The sequence below is a fragment of the Cavia porcellus genome, unplaced genomic scaffold (assembly GCF_034190915.1).
Source record: "Cavia porcellus strain 051 isolate PalLab524CR breed Dunkin Hartley unplaced genomic scaffold, mCavPor4.1 scaffold_19, whole genome shotgun sequence".
Taxonomy (NCBI): Eukaryota; Metazoa; Chordata; class Mammalia; order Rodentia; family Caviidae; genus Cavia; species Cavia porcellus.
The window spans coordinates 50,519,557-50,538,783 of NW_026947502.1; the positions used below are offsets into that span (position 1 = coordinate 50,519,557).

The 19,227-nt window shown below is 39.8% G+C and overlaps 1 protein-coding gene across 2 annotated transcripts in view; it reads left to right on the forward strand.

Annotated features, from left to right (window-relative positions):
* The window catches only part of Zfat (zinc finger and AT-hook domain containing), a 249,190-nt gene that overhangs the window by 149,134 nt on the left and 80,829 nt on the right, over nt 1-19,227 (forward strand). The window contains exon 11 of one of the 2 annotated variants that reach the window (XM_003467367.5): nt 6,733-6,821. The exons of the other annotated variant lie outside the window; for it this stretch is intronic. Coding sequence (XP_003467415.3) covers nt 6,733-6,821 — 89 coding nt within the window. The remainder of the gene's footprint in view (nt 1-6,732; nt 6,822-19,227) is intronic. 2 annotated transcript variants of the gene reach the window in all.

A 19,227-nucleotide genomic window follows, 5' to 3' on the forward strand; every position in this document is an offset into this window, starting at 1 on the left:
TTCCTGAGGGTGGCTGTGATTTTGACTTTTAGCATGTGGCCCTCTGAGAAAATAGGAAGAATTTCATATGTGGTCAAGGTGGTAAAATCTAGTTTGTCACTGGGAAGCTTTTGTTTCTGCCCGTAGCTTTTCTTCACTGAGGCGGGTTTTACAGTGAGCTGAGTGCTTTCAGCAAGACTGCTTCTTCAGAGAGGTGTGACTCAGATTTCTTTGTCCCCTTCATCAGCGAGACTTGGCTTATTGTCACTTTTAAATGCTTGCAAAAGTAAAAGCCTGCCTTAGAGGACAAGTGACCAACCCTGAGATGACTGGCAAAAGTAAGACCATCTCTTCCTTGGGATACTTAGACAGTCAAAAGTGTAAGCCAGGGCACAGCAGTTCACCCCAAGTGGTATCCCACAGACAGTTGGCTCTTTTGAACTTTCAAATTCAGGGAACACTGATACCATTGCATAGTTCATAGTTCTATTATTATTATTATTATTATTTTCTTTTTTTTTTTCTTTTTTTCTTTTTAAATTTTTGGTGCTGAGGACCAAACCCAGGACCTTCTGCTTGCTAATCAAGTGTTCTAACATGGAGCTAAACTCTCAGCCCACATATTTTATTATTGACTGACCTGTGTCTGGGTATTATGCAGTGGTACATAAAGCATCCCAGCCTGTCCAGGACAGATGCTCGAGACCTGAAATGCCTTTCTGTTAGGGCACAAATAACATTAAAGCAGCTGTCGCAAAGGCCAGCCCCTTCCTAAAAGGGTGCCACAATTCTGTCACATAATTATGAATGGTTCTTTTAAAATCTTTGTTCCTGTTCAGATGGAATGACTATACACCTGCGGAGAAAGTATAAGTATAATTCTTATAGCCTTGAAATTAATACTGTGATTATTCTCTATTGTCGTGCAGTTCACAAGTAACAAGTTTGGGAATCTTTTTTTTTTTTTTGTCTTTTTCATTTTTATCGGTACCGGGAATCGAACTCACGACCGCCTGCTTGCAAGAAGTTTGGGAATCTTTAGTGTTGTGGTAGGGTAGTGATCCGGGAGTTACATAGCCATTCAGTGTTTTCTTTTTTCCTCTGTGTATTATAAATTACATCTTAGGGGACTTTTTCTTGTAGATAATCTTTTTTTCCTTTTCAATTCTTTCCTCAGGATACATTTCCAGGAGTCGGGTGGCTGTTTTGTTTTGGTGGTTGTGACTGTGCATTCCACTGCTAAATTACTTTTCAAAAGACTGTACCAGACATATGTCCTATTATTTTTAACACTTCATGTTATTAAAAATGCTCAGTTTTTAGCTTAATGCATGGCCAGATACTATAACTTATATTTATATTATAATTTGTATACATTTGGTATCTCATACCATTGATCGGGTAGTGTAAAGATCGAGCAACTGTGCATAAAGCACAGGCAGATTTTGCGATTGATTCATTGGATTTTATTTCAAGTGAATCATTTACTCTTGCCAGGTTTGTTTTGTTTTTTGGTACCGGGGATCAAACTCATGACCTTGTGCTTGCCAGGCAGGAGCTTATGCCGCTGAACTAAATCCTCAGCCCCCGTTCTTGTCGTTTTTGTCTGTTTGCTGCCTGGAGTCTGTGTGCATGCATTCACCTGTTGTTTGACTGCTGGCCTTGTTGGAAGTTTTTTGATCATTTCACAGAAGATCCTTTGAGAGCTGAAGTTAACAAGAGGCATACACTGTGAAGGGACTGGGGCCCTTTCAGACTCATGCCTGCACACTTGTGGTTGCTCCTCTCCAAAACTGTTTTCACCTCCCCTTGTCACTGCCCCCTTATCCTGCCTTTCAGATAAGCACCATTCCCTTGACCTATCCCATACCACCACCTCACTCTTCATCACGGCTCTGGGTCAGTGTCCTCTGTCACCCACTGTCATTTGTGATTATCTTTTGGCATACTCACTGGCCATCCATTTGAGTGATGAGCGCCATGAGGCAAGGCTCTGCTGTCCCATTCCCTCTGGTCTCCTGAGTCTGGTGTGGTCCTGATAGGCAGTGACGGCTAGTGATGCTGAGTGAATGAACACAGCCAGCCAGGAGACTGTAGCATCCACCCTGCCCTCTTTGCCTCCCTTACTCCCGCTGATGCCCTGTGTGTCTCTCTGCTGTGCTCCACCCTGCCCTTCCTGTAGAGTGGCTTGTTTCCTTGTTTCATCTGCAGGGACTCAGATGTTTGTATGCCTCACGTCCAGACAGTTGCTGTGTCTGGTTCAGTGTGGGCCACTTGTCCACTATGGCCTGTGGGCTTGTGACTGAAGCAGAGGGCGTTTGGAGGTGATGCAAACAGAGCTGTGTAACAGTTCTATTTTTCTTGCTGCAGTGGTGTTGATGTCGATGAGAACTAGGGCGCTGACAAACTTCTGACCAGGTGCTCCTATCACGTTGTGCTGGCTGTATCTGCAGTGTGGGCTCACTGCTCAGCTCTACAGAACATGGGGAAGAGGGTCCCTGAGACATCCACAGCCTGAGCAGGTGCCAGGCAAAGACTAGTCAGCTAACTGTGTTGGTCATTAGGCAGTTTGGTTACCATGGTAAACTTCACCAAGCAAGCAGAAACCAAAGTCCTCCACTCTCCTGATGCCAAAATTCTCCTGAGACAGATGACAAATATACTACAGATCAATCAAAAGGTCACATTACAGTGGAAATATGAGAACATTTCAGATGCTGAAAAAATTGAGATACACAAGTAAAAATATGAATATGAAATGATTCAGCTTCTATATAAAAATATCATAAGCTTTACACATCTAAAAATGAATTGGTATGTGAGGGGGCGAGGCTGTCATTTTAATCTGAATGACTCTGGAAGGATTCAGTGAGAAGGTGACACTTGCATGAGGACTTGAGGGTGCTGAGCCAGCAGAGATTCTGCCAGCCACTGTGAGTCCTGCCGGGCTTGAAACAAGGGCAGATAGCCTGCTACAAGGCGAAGAGGCCTCCAGAAACGTCCTGCTGCTTATGCCTATCACAGTGTTACAAGCATTTCCCCATTTCGTTTTGCTTTCGATGTACTGATTTAGGCTAGCTTAATTAAAACTGATTCTTGGGTTGCCTCAGAGAGAGCCAGGGTGCTGACTGGCCGTGGTGGCTCCTGTAGTGAGGCTGTGCTGCTAGATCTTCCACTTTTTCCACCAGCCTCATCTCTCGGGGATGCCTTTCAGGGCGCAGGCCCTGTACCCGAGCCCATCCTGCCACAAGCCGGCTCTCCTCATCATCATTTCTACCAGGACCTTTGAGTAGAAAAGATGAAAGAGCCCAGGATTGTATAGGGTGACTTGGACAGAACTAAACAGGGGACAAACATCCCTTACCGCTGGCTCTTTTCTGCTGGCCCTTTCTAATGGGTAGCCATCCGATTCAGCAAGCCATCTTTATGTAAGAATGGTACAGATCTGCCCAATGCTGGTACACATTCCTTTTTCTTTTAGGGGAATATACATCTCTCTGTCAGTAGCTGAAAGGATGCTTAGGTGGCTGTGAATAGGGGCTTTGGGGTGGGATAGACCAGCATCTGATCTAGTGCTTCCCACTTCTAGACCTGGCAGTTTCCTTAGATTCACAATCCTCGCTCCCACACATAAACAGGTAATGAATGCTGCCTGGGTCCTAGAGGTGCATGCACAGTGCCACTATGTGTCCAGTCCTGTGTAGGTCATGATGTCCAGTGGTTCAGTAGATGGCCCTAGTCAGCTGGATTTTATTAAAAGTGAATGATTTTAAAAATCAACCTTTTAAAAATTTTATCATATTTTTCCCTTTTCTGGCACTCTGTGATTCATATCCACATACATCCATTTGATAGTCATCTGCCAACTCTGCAAGGTCAGTGTGACCTGGGTGAATACTAACTAGGTCTGTTAGTCCGTACTTCTATAATTCTTACGAGTTTCTTTGTAGAACACAACGTGAGTCTCAAAACTTGGCTGTTTTATGATTAGTCGTGAATTGCCATTCCATTGTTTTAATTAGGCAACAAAAGCTTATGGCAAACACTCTCCTAGGACTGTTCGACGTGCGCTGTCACTGGCTGCTGGAGACACTGCTGATATTTATTGCCCGGGCTCTGCTGACTCCAGCAGCAGCAGCTTTTAGGAGGCGCCTTCTTTTCATGTCTCTTGCAGAGTTTGATAGTAGTTCTGCACAAGGCTCACTTTTGATCTTAAATGAGGCAATTCCGTTCATTCACTTCAGGGCTCCTTTTTACCATTTATCTTTTACTTTTTGATCTAAGTGATTGATAATGAGTGAAAAAATATTTATCACCTCAGAGAATAGTGCTGTTAGTATTCCTTCTGCCTCTGTTGTATGAAGAACCCAAGCACCATTATTCTCAGGCTGTCTGGGACAATGCGGATTTATTTATCTGCATCATGTATTAGTGGAGAAGTATATGTGACTGTGTGATTGTACTACTGATATGTATAAATGCATGGCCTTAGCTTTTAGAAAATGAGTCTACTTCAAGGAAAAGTTTTAATTGCTTTCTAGTTATAACCTTGTGCCTTAAGATGTGAAAAAAAATCCTATACATGGGACTTGAAGAAATAGTAAAATCTAGAACTTGGGGCTCATTTGTTTAGAATTATAAGTGCAACTATATTATTTATGTGCTTATACCATTTGGTATTAGGTTTTTTTTTTCCTGTTTTTATCAAAAGCATTATTCATGTAACATGTACAAACTTTCCTGTTTGTTTCTTGTTCAGTTCAGCTTAATAAAATGCTTGGAATGTGTTCAGTATTTGCGTGCACAGAAGTGCTGACATCACGGATGTGAGTAAAGTGAAGGCTTGGGAGCCTGAGACTATACAGGTGAGAAGAAAGTTATGGGAATGCAAGGGGCTATGTTAGAGACGGCAGCTACAGAGGAGACAGGCACAAGAGGAAGTCAGCGAAGTCTGATTCTGAAGAACCTTTTGTGCTGTGCTCTGGGACTGTGCTTTGTTAGGCAGTTGGGTACATTGTTGGAATTTGGGAGAAGGATGGATGGATGGATGAGAAAGATGTCTGAATAAGAAAACATTTCGGGTTTTTGGCAGTAGTTTGGGAAGAAAATGGGAAGGACTTAAGCTAGTGAAGAGAGGTTAAAAATAGAGAAAGATAGACGTAAGAGATAGGAGATTGAATCAAGTGTTGTGAAAAAACAAGCTATGGGCATAAAGATCTTGAGGAAAGCTACCAGCTTTCTAACTTGCCTGATCAGAAGGGGGCTAAAATGGAAGAGTGGGAAGTGGAACCCATCTTGTGAGGAGAATAATTAATTCAGTGTAGGACCTTCAGGGCAGCTAAGTGTCCAATTCAGCAGACAGTTGGGTACTCAAGTCTCAGCTTCATGGAAGGGATCAGAGTAGAAGGTACAAATTTTGGCATAAAGGTTATTTAAACATGTAAGAGACAGTCCCGTGCAAGGATGCTTGCATAGAAAGAATACGAGTCTGAGCTAGAACAATGAAACATCAGTGTATACGAGGGGGCTGACCGGAGGAACTGCCCCAGCGATACTCAGAGTGCATAGTCAGAGAACCTCTGAGAGGTTGTGAGCCCAAAGGAGCAGATTTCAGAGTACAGACTTGTAGCAGATTCTAAGCAGAATCACACAGTGAAATCAGGAACTGATGTCCACCACTGGCGTGGCCTCTTGCAGTTCCTTGGTTATCTTAATGAGAACAGTCATTGTGGCCCTCGGTGGTCAGTCAGCTTTTGTTAGTTTCAAGAATGCATCGCAGGTAAGTCTCACTGTCTTTGTCTGAGAGGGAGAGAATCTAGGGTGCTCTGAAGGAGCCAATGTTTCTGGGGAGCCATTCTTCCACACTACAATTGCATTTCCCAGTGTGCTTTCACCATTGCATCAAGCTGATTTTGAACCATTTACCACTACAAGAAGTAGGTCGTATTTCTATTTAGTTCAATATGTTTGTATTATTGCAAATGGAGGTTTTGTTTATGATAACCAGGAAAACCAGTGTGCTGTGCTCTGTGTAGACATTAATTTGTTTTAACATGTAATCCTGTTCACCTCACTGAACATTTAAATATTGCTAATCATTACTCTTCTTAAGAAAGCTATGTTTTGCTTTTTTTCAAAATAGTTTTCTTTCTAGTATACCCTCAAACGTGTTGCTTTATTCTTACCAGAGTTAGGAGTGCTACAACACAGATCTTTCCCCTTTAGAATGTCATACTACAGATTCTGACTCTCAGGGTGACATCTGAGCACCCTAGGGAGATGCTCAAGGTCCTGGTGATCTGACTCCCAGCTTCTCAGGTCAGCTCTGACTTCCTGCAGATCTTACCCTCTGGAGAGAAGATCCAGCTGCTTCATTTTTCTACCTTATCATCCATTTCCCTTAGCATTCATTCTTTCTGGTGTGCACACCCCTCTTCCTCAGTGCCTTCCTCTCTAGGTAGATGAGCACACCCTTACTGTTTCTTTAGGAGCCTGCCTGATTGCCATTGCTCATCAGGGCTCCCCATGCAAAGCTAGCCACTCCTTTCCCTCCTTGGTGATCTCCCTTCTATTTCTACTTGGAGATCATGCATGTGACATTACACTTGTACGTGTCCTTCTAGGTCCCCTCTGAGAGTCTGGTCTCTTGTCTGGCAAAGGACACCTGTGTGTACTGGCTCAATTTCTGGCCCTCATTCACATGCAGGAGCTAGCATTCTGGTGATGTTCAACTTGTCTTCTGCTTCTTCCCAGGAAAGCAGTTCAAGTGCACAGTGTGTGACTACACAGCAGCCCAGAAGCCCCAATTGCTGCGGCACATGGAACAGCATGCCTCCTTTAAGGTAAGAGGACTTGGGAGATGGAGATAGAGGTTCTGGCCAGAAATGTACTGCATTTTGGTATTCCTTTAACAGTTAGGCTCCTGAGCTGCTACACGTGGCTGCTGAGGCACATCATCTCAGTTTATTTTGTACTGTCTCTTTGTAGAGGTAGCATTCCTCTGTACTTTGCAGGTCAAGTTGTTATGACTGGTTTCTAGATATACCATGCCTCATACAGTCATAGGTGGGGTTTCTCAGAGAGGCTGTTTCTGGAGTGTGTGATGCTGGAATTGATTGATTTCATGGTGCAGTGGTAGGCTCAAAGCCACTAGGATGAAGGGTGTGAACACTGCCTGCCCAAAGTAGCTTGCTAAGATATGAGGGATAGAAAGAACTGTGGTCATCTCTGTTGCTTTGTTACCTTTTGTCTGCCATGAACTGTTTCTCTTTGTAGTGCCTTTCTGCCATGCCATCCTGCCTTGGCACCAGCTGATTATGAACTGAAGCCTCTACAAACTTTGAGCTAAATAAACCTTTCTTTAAGTGTTTGGTATTTTGTCTCAGAAACCAGAGAAAAGTAACTAAGACAGAATTTCATACCAGGGAAATAGGGTTGTTTGCTGTGACTAAGCTGACCGTGGAGTTTAGGAGCCATTGGAGCTAGCTTGTGGGAAGAGTGTGGAAAGGCTGGGAGATGCCTGCTGAAAAAATAGAATGTCTCAGGCTGTACTAGATGGGAAATTCTGGTCAGAGCTCAGAGGAGCAGAAGGCTGATACAAATCCTGCTACTGGATCAGGTTCAGGAGGTTTTTTCTGAGAAAGAGGATTGTATTGGCTGTTGGACTCCAGATGATGTTATGGCTTGACAGAAAATTTGCATTTTTCTGATGTCCAGAAACTTTGCCTAAGACTGAGATTATGGGTGCCAAACTAATTAACCCTGCAAAAGAAATTTCAAGGCAGTCTAATGTTGAGGCAGTGTTATGGCAACCATTGAATTTTTTTTTTTAACCAGAACTCGGGTTGAGAATCAAGAGCAAGGAGCCTAGCAGAATGATTCAAAATTGTTGTGAGTTTTGGTCAGAAAGGAAGCCCCAGTAAAGCTATGGACTTCTAAGAGCAGAAGAGGTCTTGGTTGCTGAGAAGAAGCACAAAAATAGAAAACATAGCATGATTCTATCACAAGAAGCATCAGAACCCCACCCTTTGCAGCCTCAAAACTGCAAAAATGAAAGAGTTTGTTTTGAGAAGAGAGTCCCAGAGCACTATGTTCCAGAATGTTGGCAGCCTATGAAAGTTGCCGCTGTTCACCCCTGTAGCCAAGAGAAAAGAAAGCCTAGCTACTGCTCCAGATGGTGCTAGATCTTGGCATTATCCAGGTGGCACTGGTTTTAGGTGCATTCAAGAGTTGTGGGATCAGGAAAACTTCCACTCAGATTTCAGAAGAGGGCCTGAGAAACCGGCAGTATGTCCCTGAGAGAACAGTGTGTGGTGCAAAAAGTACAGTGGAGACCCCAGAAGTTTGGAGATGCTAGGAAGGTCAGTCATCTGAGGGAAACTATAAGGCGAGAGCAGAACCAACCCAAGAGACAAGCTATGGGAGCTACAACTACCAGAACTGCTGTAAAGCTGGAGCCACCCAAGTCCTTTGGGGTTCACAGATTGCTGGGGATTTAATGTTTGCCCTGCTAGATGTTGGTCTTGCTTTGTTCTCATTCCTGTCTGTGTTCTGTTTGTAACTTTTGCAATGGAAATGTCGGTCTTGTGTCACTGAATATTGGAAGTGTTTACCTTTCTTTTCATTTGTACATGAGCCTGCAGCTAAGAGTTTGACTTGTATTTCAGAGGCGATGTTGGACTTAGACTTTTCAGCAATGCTGAAACTATTAGGACTTTGGCAACTCTTGGAGGCAGACTAAATGCCTTTTGCATAAAAGGATATGCCTGAGTCTTTGGGAGGCCAGGAGTGGAATGTTATTTCTTGTGTCTAAATGTCCCCACCAAAGCCTCACACGTCATAGGTGGAGCTTTTTCAGAGGTGGTTGCATCTTGAATGTGTGACAGTGGGATTGACTCATGGAGCAGTGCTAAGCTCAAGAGAACTTGGATAAAGGTGTGAGTGCTACCTGCTTTAAATAGTCTGAGTAAGATACAGGTTTAGGAAGAACTGTGATTATCCTCTGCTTGGTTGCTTTTGTTTTTTTCTGCTTGCCATGAAGCATGGTTCTACTTTGTAATGCCCCCTGCCAAAACTGAGCTAAATAAAGCTTTTCACCCCTTTAACTTTGGGTGTTGGGTATTTTGCCTCAGCAATGAGAGAAACATAACTAAGACATAGTTAAAGAATGGTATATAAGAGGATGTAGACAATGTCAAGACATAAACAGCCTAGAGTGGTATGGAGAAAATCATGTAGGCTATAGGAACATGTATTTGTGTCTTTAATACTAGGTTACCATAAGCAAACCACTTTTTGAGTAGTTATGAGGAAGCCCATGTGATGGGCTGCAGGATGCCTACCCCAGTGCCTAGTGCATGGCAGGGGCTCAGGAGATGGTGGCACTTTGTTTCTCTTAATGCCTGTAAATGGTATTTCTTGGATGTGGGTAGTAATATCTGCTTAGAATTTACTTTGGATGCAATTATTTGAACAGAAGAATTGTAGTCAGGCAGTTTGTTCAATAAAAAAGTTCTGTTCATTACTTGGTATAATTTGACCTTTAGAATGACTATTGCTGCTAGTATATACATATGGAAATGAAGTCAAGATTTACGGACATGTTGTTCTAAAATGTTTACCTGAAATTATGTCTATCACAAAATCCCAGAGAATCATGGACTTGGAAGGAACTCTTGGGCATCACATTAATAGCTTGCATTGATTGAAAATCTGTGATGCGCTGGCAGTGCATCTAACAGTTCAGATCTTCCCTTCGGTAGTCACTGCTCCCTTTTTGACAGTAAAAGAACCTTAGTCTCAGGAACCAATTGATCACATCTATATTCTTGGATTTCAGTCACACTGTCATACTGATCTGATGCATAGAGACTTCCTTGAACTGCAAGCTTGTTTTGTGCTCAGGATAGCTTCTGGGAAATGAATTCCCATGATTTCTGATAGTTGAGAAAGCCAAATAGCTTAGAGGGTCAAGGGCTCATAAGCTATCAATTCCAAGAAGTGAAGGAGCTACAACTTGAACTTTATCCTCTCTCTGTTGGTTCTGTGCTTTTCACATTATGTCTTCCCAATTATTTGTGGGCAAAAAAGGAGCAATAGGAAAAATTAAGGCTGTGGCAACCTTTTTCTTATGTACCTGCTTTCTACATCTATATTAAACAGAAGCCTTTTAATGTGATCTGATCCCATTTGTTGATTCTTGGTATCATTTCTTATGCAATTGGGATTCTGTTCAGAAAGCTTTGCCTGTATCTGTCTTGAAGAGCTTTACTTATTTCATCTTCCAGCTGATTAAGTGTTTTTATTCACAGGTTTGGATTTTTGATTCCTTTCTCATTTTAGTTTAGTGTGTGGTGAAAGATACAGTTCTAAGTTTGATCTTCTACATGTCCCAACATCATTTGTTAGAGACATTAACTTTTCTCCAGCAAAAATATTTGACCTGTTTGTCAAAATAAGTTAGATGCTTGTGCCCATATAGTTATTTCTGAATCTTCTGTTATATTAATCTGCCAATCTGTTTTCTTTTTCTTTTTCCAATATTATCACTGTAGCTTTGTAGTACAAATAAGTCTGGGATTGTGATTACGCCTGCCTTGCTCATGTGACCCAAAATTACTTTTGCTATTCTAGGTCTCTTTTGGTTCTATATGAATTTTAGGAGTACTTTTTCCAGTTTTATAAGAAATGCTATTGGAATTTTGACTTGGATTGCATTACATTTCTATAATAGTTTTAGAAGTATGATAATTTTGACTGTATAGGATCTGCTAACCCAAGAACAGAAGGTATCTTTCCAGTGTTCAGTATCCTCTTCAGTCTCCTTTTTCAGATACCGTATTTCATTGTAGAGGTCTTTCACTTCCTTGGTTGTTCCATGCATTTTTTTTCCTTGATGCTATTGTGAAAGGTGTTGTTTGTTTAATTTCTGTTTTGGTGAGCTTGTTATTGATGTACAGGAATACTATTAATTTTAGAGTGTTCACTTTGTATCCTGCTACACTACTAGTTATTAACTCCAAAATTCTTTTGGGTGGAGTTTTTGTGGTTTGTGATGTAGAAGAGCATGCCACCTGCTAATTATGATAATTTAACTTCTTTCCTATCTGTAGTCCTTTTATTTCTTTCTCTTGTCTAACTGCTCTTGTTAAAGTTTTGAGAGCTACACTGGGCATGAGTGATGATAGCAGACATCCTTGTGTTGTTCTTAGTTTACAGGGGGAGCTTTCAGCTTCTCTCCATTTTGTATGATGTTGGCCATTGATTTGCCATAGTTGGCTTTCATCAGATTAAGATAAAGACCTTCTATTTCGATTTGCTTCAGGTTTTTTTTTTTTTTTTTTTTTTTTTTGGTACTGAGAATTGAACTCAGGACCTTGCACTTGCCAGGCAGGCAGTGAGCTATTTCCTGGCCTTCTTCAGGTATTTATCATGGATGAGTATTGGATTTTTTCAAATATTTTTTCTGTGTCTATTAAGATGATCATGTGATTTTTATTCTTGCTTCTGTTTATATGGCATATTACATTTATTGATTTGCATGTGTTGAACCATATCTGTATCCTCCCTTCGAATGCATCCTACGTGGTCATAATTTATGATTGTTTTGATGATTTGCTGTGTTTTGTTTGCCAGTGTCTTACTGAGGATTTTTGCATCTGTGTTCACTAAGGAGGCTTGTAGTTCTTTTCTTTTGGTTGAGTTCTTTTCTGTTTTTGGAATCAGGGTAATCTTTGCTATCCAGATTGACTTTAAGAGTACTTCTTTTTCAATTTTTTAAAAGGGTTTGAGGAGTATTAGTATTGGGTTTTCTGTGAAGTTGTTGAATTCAGCAGTAAATCTGTCTGGAACAGGGCTTTTCTGAATTTGTAGTGTGTTACTTATTATTATTATTACTTCTTTAACTTTTTTTCACTGATACTGGATTATTTATATCTTTTTGGTTTTTTTTATATCTTCTTGGTTCCACTTTGGTAGTTCATACATATCTAGAAATTTATCCATTTCTTCTGAATTTTCCATTTTATTAAAGTACAGAATCTCTAAGTAGCTACTGATAATCTTGTGGATTTTGGCCGACTGTTGTAATTTTGCCTTTTTCATTTCTAATTGCATGTATTTGGGTCTTTCCTTGTTTTGTTAGGATTGGCTGAGGGTTTGTCTATTTTCTTTATCCTTTGAAAGAACCAACTCTTTGATTCGTTAATTTTTTGCCTTAGTCTTTTAGCCTCAATTTCATTAATTCCTGCCTCAGTCTTTATAATTTCCTTCCTTGTGGTAGATTTGAATTGGATAGTTCTTGTTTTTCTCAGATCTTGAAGTAGACCCTTAGGTTATTTATTTTACTTTGCTCTGTTTTCTGTTAATGTGGAAATCACCCCTCTAAACTTCACTCTTAAGGCTGCTTTTATTGTATCCCATATGTACCAGTCAGTATGTCATACTGGCATTACTATTTGATTGTAGAAAGTACCTAATTTATTCTTTAATTTTATCTGTGAACTATTGATTAGTCAAGAGGATATTACCTAATTTCCATGTGTTCACATAGTATTCATGGTATCTTTCACCATTCATTTGTAGTTTCATTGCACTATGATCCAGTAATGTGCACGGGATAATTTAACTGATTTTATATTTGCTAATGATGTTTTGTGGACTAGTATGTAGTCTGTTTTGGAGAAAGTCTGTACTGTTGAGAAGATGTGTATTCTCTTGTTGTTGGGTGGAGCACTATAGATATCTGTTAAATCCATTTGTTTGAACATTTGATTAAATTCTGGTTTTGTTTTTGTTTTTGTTTTTTTTTTTTGGTTGATCTGTCTATTTGTGACAGTAGTAACTGTACTGGTGTTTATTTGATTTTTAATATCTATTAGTGTTTATTTTATGAAAGGTGCACTGACATTTGTTACATATATATTTATATTTGTTAACTCTTTCTGTTGGATAATTCCCTTAACCAATATCTAGTCACCTTCTTTGTGTCTTCCAGTCAGTTTTGGCTTGGTATACACAGTGTCTAAAAGTAATGTAGCAGCTCTGCTTTTTTCTAGGTTCCCATTGCTTTGGATATTGTTTTCCATCCTTTGACTTTTGCTTTGTTAGTTTCTCTTTGAATTAAATGTGTTTTTTGTATATTGCATATAGTTGGGTTTTATTTCGTGATCCATTCTGACAATGTGTTATTATAGAGAGGTGTTAATTTATTCCTGTTGTTGCATTACTTTCTTGTTCTTGATTTTATTTGTCTCCATTGGCCTCGCTGTTCATTCTGCCAGGTGTATTCATTCTTTTTGACTTAAAGCACTATTGATTTGATGGTCTCTTTCTGAGATATTGTTGAAAATATTTTGCAATGCTGGTTTTGTGTCCCTTTTCAAGGAAATACCTTATTTCTTCATCAATATTAAAGGAAAGTTTTGCACAGTACGTAAATTGGGGTTAGAAGTTGTTACCTTTTAGGTCTTGAAATACATCACTCTAAATCCTCCTATCTTTGGGGTTTATGTAGAGAAGTCTTCTGCAATTTTTAGGTAAATTTTTTATGTGATTCATTGCCTTTCTCTAACAGCTTTTAAGATTTTGTGCCGATGGTGGACTTCTGGTATGTCTTAAATTGAAGAAAACTGCATGTTCAAAATCAGAGAAATTTCCTTTTTTTCCTTTCATTTTATTTTTGCTTTTAGTATTTTGTTTTGTTTTGTGTGTGCATTATTTGTAGTGTTTTTTCCTTTTCTTCTAATATAACCTGGGGAATTTCTCTTTTGGTTATCAGTGTATGTAGTCACTTACTTGTGTGCTCATTTCTCTTTATGTGTTTGGGAAGTTTTGCACCATTATTTTTTTTTTTAATTTTAATTTTTGTTTATTTATTTATTTTCTTGTCTTTTTTTTTTTTTTTTTTTTTTTTTTTTTTTTTTTTTTTTTTTTTTTGAGATGGGGTCTCGCTATGCAGTTCAGGCTGGCCTTGAGCTCACTTTGTAGCCCAGGCTGGTCTTGAACTTGCAAGGATCCTCCTGCCTCAGCCTACTGAGTGCTGGGATTATAGGCATGAGCTACCACACCCGGCTTGCACCATTATATGATGAACAGATTTTTTTATGCCATTTGTCTTGATTTTTTATTTCTTCTAGTTATTCTTAAATTAATCTTCTTTCCACCATTTAGTAGTTGTTGGATCCATTTTTCATATTCTTTTGTTGCTTTTAAATTATCTTTGATTGGTTGGTCTTTGAAAGCATCATTGTCTTCTGATTCTGAAATTCTGCCCTCCCATTGGTCAATTCTGCGTCAATACTTTCAATATGATTTTTAGTCTTTTAGATTTCTGATTGAAACCTTTGTGGACTCTAATTCTTTGGTAAAGTAAGTATTCATGCTTTGTATTATTTTGTTTAGCTCATCTAGCTTTTTATTACTGTCTTTTGCATTGTTTTGGGTATTATTTCCATTATCTGTTTAATTAAATCTTCTATAACCGTGCTGAGTGTCTCTTTGATCTGTTTTTTAACCTTATTTGTTATCCTTTTGGCTAATTTATGTGTGTGATTTTGCTGTTTTGCCTCTCCTTGCCCACTGGATTGACTCCATGGGATTTGAATGTTTTGGGAGGCATTTTATTGTCTTATCTTCTCATGTCATTCTGTGTGTGTGTGTGTGTGTGTGTGTGTGTGTATCACATGTGCATGCATGTATGTGTGCGTGTGTGAAGGGTTATATTTTAAAGACTGTGTTGCTGGTATAAAGATCTCTTTATATCAGTTAGTTTGCAGTAATGTACTTTGGGTGCTATAATCCTTTGACCTAGTCCCGAGATTCAACTATCTTGGTTAATTTGGGAGGGGAGGATTCAGCAGCCAAATTAGTCCAGCAACCAAGTTCTCTGCCATTGAACTCTAGTATTGTTAATATCAGAAAGTTAATCTGAGTGTTGACTTGTCCAGAAATAGTGACCATTAAACAAGCCCATTAATATCAAATGAGTCAGCTAGAATATTACTGTCCGGAGAAATTAAATATTATCATACCATAGGAACCAACTATGGATCATACTTAATCCTAGAGGAGAAATCTGCAATTACAGTGAAAATATTAAGACACCCTGGTATGAACTTAAAAGCTATTGTGTACTAAATGTGATGGCTATATCTCTGCTAATCATAGAAAAGAAATTAGCAGTAATTTTACAGAATTAACTAAGCATAAAAAATATAACAAACCTTTGTAGTTGCATATTAAAGATATAGGGTTTGAATGGGGAGTGTAAGAAGAAGTTGAAACCTTATACTATGATACGTGGAGGAGGAGAGGGAAGTGGTACATGGGAGCTTATTGGGAATAAAATGGTGTATTTAGAACTATGCAAAGTAAAAGAAAAAATTAGTAACAAATAGAAGATAAAAAGAGGGGAGAAAGAAATTATATAGAGATTAAAAATGAGAGAAAAGCCGAGTACAGTAGTGCCCGTAGTTCAAGACCAGCCTGAGCTACATGAGCGATTGCAAGGTCAGGCTGCACTGCATCGTGAGACCCGGCCTCACAAGAAAACAAAAAACAAAAACACAAACACAAAATGAAAGAAAAATGAAGATGGAGAAGAGGAAAAAATAAAGAAGAAAGAGATACAAAGCAAGGCAGAAAGATAAAGGTACACTTCCTAATCCCCAGGACACTGATGAAGGAAGGAAAAGAGAAAGAAAAAATAATAGAGAAACCTAAAAACAATGAACATTCAAAAACATTTAAAACAAACAGCAAACACCCAGAAACAAAAAGGAAAGGAAAAGAAAGGAAATTTCTCTGTGATTTCAAGCATGTTATTTTCTTCTAGGTTCTGCAGTTGTGAGACAGTGTCCAAATCAGTACGTTTCACTGCTCACACTGCTGCATACAAAAGGCAGTCAGAGCCCAGCTCCATGCTGGACACAGTCTCTTGTAGCACTGGAACGAGAGTGTCAATTCTGAGACTTTCAAGTCCAGAGCGGTTCAGGCTGAGTCTGGCCTCCTGCTGTGGAACTGGGCCTGAGCCCATTAGTTTAGACACCGTGGTGTCTCTCACAGCTTTGATGCAGCTCCCCTACTCCTCCTGTCTCCCGTGGCTGTGTCTCACCTGGCCTGGGCGTGTAACGCCGGGAGCACTGACATGAGACCGGCTTGTGGCTGCTGTGAGTCCTGTGTTGGGCTGCTCTGTGTAATGATAGACCACGCTGTCGGCGAACAAGGCGGGTGCTCAGGCCGGGGCACTGCTCTGCTGTGGGCGTGGACAGCAGCTGCTGTTCATTCCAGTGCTGTGCTTCTCCCCAGCACACCTGGGGTCAGCTGCTTTCATTTCGTCTCTTTAGGTTCAGTCTTCCTTTCTCAGGGACCAGGAGCCAGGACCTAGGAGCCAGCAACCCTTTCTCTTCTCTGTATCCTGTCCTGCCTCTTCAGTTTCTCTGTGAGCTCCAATTTTCCCAGCAGATCTTTCTGGATCCTGGGACTCTAAATCCCTCTTCTTCTTCCTCAAGGTGTTACTTTCCAGTGTCTGGATTTCAAATACTGGAGAGGCAGATTTGTTGCTTACCATTCTGCTGCTTTCCTGGAAGTCCATTATTTTTCTAGATATAGATATGTAATTTATAACACAAAATTGCGATAGGAAACTTCAAAAAGAGCAAATTCCTAGACTGCGGGGTTTTTGTTTTTTGTTTTTGTTTAGTTTTTTTTTTTTTTTTTTTTTTTTTTTTTTGGTTTTGGGAATCAAACTCAGGACCTTGTGCTTGCCAGACAGGCACTTGTGCCACTGATTCCCGGCCCATAGACTGCTTTTTTAATGGCATATTTTCTATTTTTATATTTATTTTAAAAATAAAATATATTCATTGAGATTTTGAAAATTTCCTCACAGAATTGTTTGATGCATTTTTTTAGACATGGTTGAGGTCAAATAGTAAATGCAAATTTTTTGACTTACCCTACGGTATCAACTTCACCACTGATAAAACTCTGTTGGAGAATGTGTCTTCGCTGAGTGGCCACATGATTTGCTAAAAGTATTCCCCTTCTGAGTTAGATGGAGTGACTTTTCAGTCAAAGGCAGGGCTGAAAACCCTTTGTGCAATTATAAATATTGTTTCTAATCAGCGTTTCAGAACCACTTTCCCATTCCATAAAAGTACTGTTATAAACTACTTTTGATGATTAAGAATTAAATCATAATAATTAACCTTGCTCTTCATAATTAGTTTTGTTGTTTCCAGCTTTCCCCTTTATAAATAACCCCATAATAGACAACTTCCTGCTGAAAATATTACCGTGTCTTCCAAAAATCTAAAAGGCTATAAAACACAGGTGAAGACATCAAACCACCAAGAACTCACAATAGCGAAGATGTTCTATGCACTTCTGTCTGCTGTAATTAAAATTCAGTCCCTGGGGTAGAACGGATATTTTAGACCTTGCAGAAGTGCCAGAATAGATACATGCACAAGGTGGGCTACTGCTGAGCCAGGAGTCTTTAAAAAATTATACTTGTGCTCTAGTCTAGTAGTGCAATTTCTGCTTTCCTACAGATAAGTAAGTCCATGCGCCATTATGTAAAGCGTTGTGACCAAGCAGCAAGAGTCAGAGTGGAGTTCTCTTTCTCTTTCTGCTGGGTTCTCACTGCCCCATAACCCTGAAGACAGCAGTGTTTCTGGTGGCAGAGTTACGCATGCCTCAAAAGTAGTTACATCTATTGAAGGTATATAATGAAAGTTTAAAAAGAAGAAAACTGTATTTGCATTACTTACATTTGCTTTAAAGCCTCTGCAAGGAGACATGCAGAATAAACAGCGATTCATGACCTTTTGGAGTTAGGCAAAGATTGGGAGCTCCTATCTGGGGAAGACAGGACTGGGAGTGAAAATTTTCCACAAGTGTATTTTTTGAAACTTGTGAATTGAATGCTTTGCTTCTTCAATAAATTTAAGTAAAAAGTAGCAATATTGGAAGTAAAAATGATGTTCTATAAACTACTCAAAGTCAAGCCAGAATGTAAACGTGTTGCTTATCTACAAAGAAACTGTCCTGTGAGTATACTAGAAAATTGCCTTTTGGAATTTCATTGAAAATTTGAGAGCGCTGAGGTCTCAGAGAAATATCCAGGATTTAAAATCATACAAAAGACCAGTTCCCAGCTGTGCCAACAGTAGGCTTGTTTTCTCTCAGCGTTATCATCTAAAGTACTGATGGTGATGCCTGTGTCCTGGTGATGGAGATGTTAAAGCAATGCCATTTCTATGGAGAGTGGGTCCGTGGTACTCAGTGGGTAATAAAAATGTTGGTTGTTTTTCACCCATCTCTTGAAAATGTCTTCAGATTTCCAAAGAATTAGAGCAGAGGTTAATTCAGCCTGATCACACTACTATTCTTTTTGGTGATATTAAATTGTGTTTGTATATGTACATAAATATTTATCTAGGTGTTATATTTACCTTTCATAAATGTTTAGATATCAGTTTTATTGCATTTAGTTGCTATTTCAGGTTATTGGCTTTTGAATTAGGAAAATTACAGTTCAGGTCCTGCTGAAGCTGCTGCCTGCTTACTAATTGCCTTTGGGGATTGCTTAGTCTTTCTTCACAAATGTGAACAACAATAAAGAGGAAAAGCCAGGGGTGTTCATGATTTAAAGGCCTCTTGCCACCCTGCCCACCAGGTCCACTTCTCTAACCTTAATCAGCATCAGAATCACCAAGGGATCTTGGATAGTGTGTGTGTGTGTGTGAAGGTTTTCAAACCCAGCACGTGCATTCAGTGAGCTGGAGTCCAGCTAAGACCCTTGAGCCAACCACCTTGCCGAGTGGCTCCAGTGTGGCAGCTCCATAGGTCATAGCCCGCCCACCATGGCACTGGGTTTAGAACTCTGTGAAGAAATACCCTCTTCATGTATTCATATTTGAAATATATTCATTTCAATGGCATGAGCGCATCTTGTTTGCCTGTGTGTGTGCTGGATCGTGTATATTTGGTGTGTCTGTGTATGACTGGTATGAAATCACGGCCTATTACAGTGCCTTCTTGACATTTAGTGCAATTAACATGCTTGAGTTTAAGTGTTCCATATTGGCGTTTATTTTCTGTACACCACATCAGTTCTTTTGCTTCTCTCTTTTTCTGGCTTCTTTTATTTTTTTTAGAACACTTGTCAAGTTATACCGAACAGTTATGAAGGCAGTACAGAGAGTTTCTATATACTCCAAGCCTGTTTTCCTCCATTGTTACCAC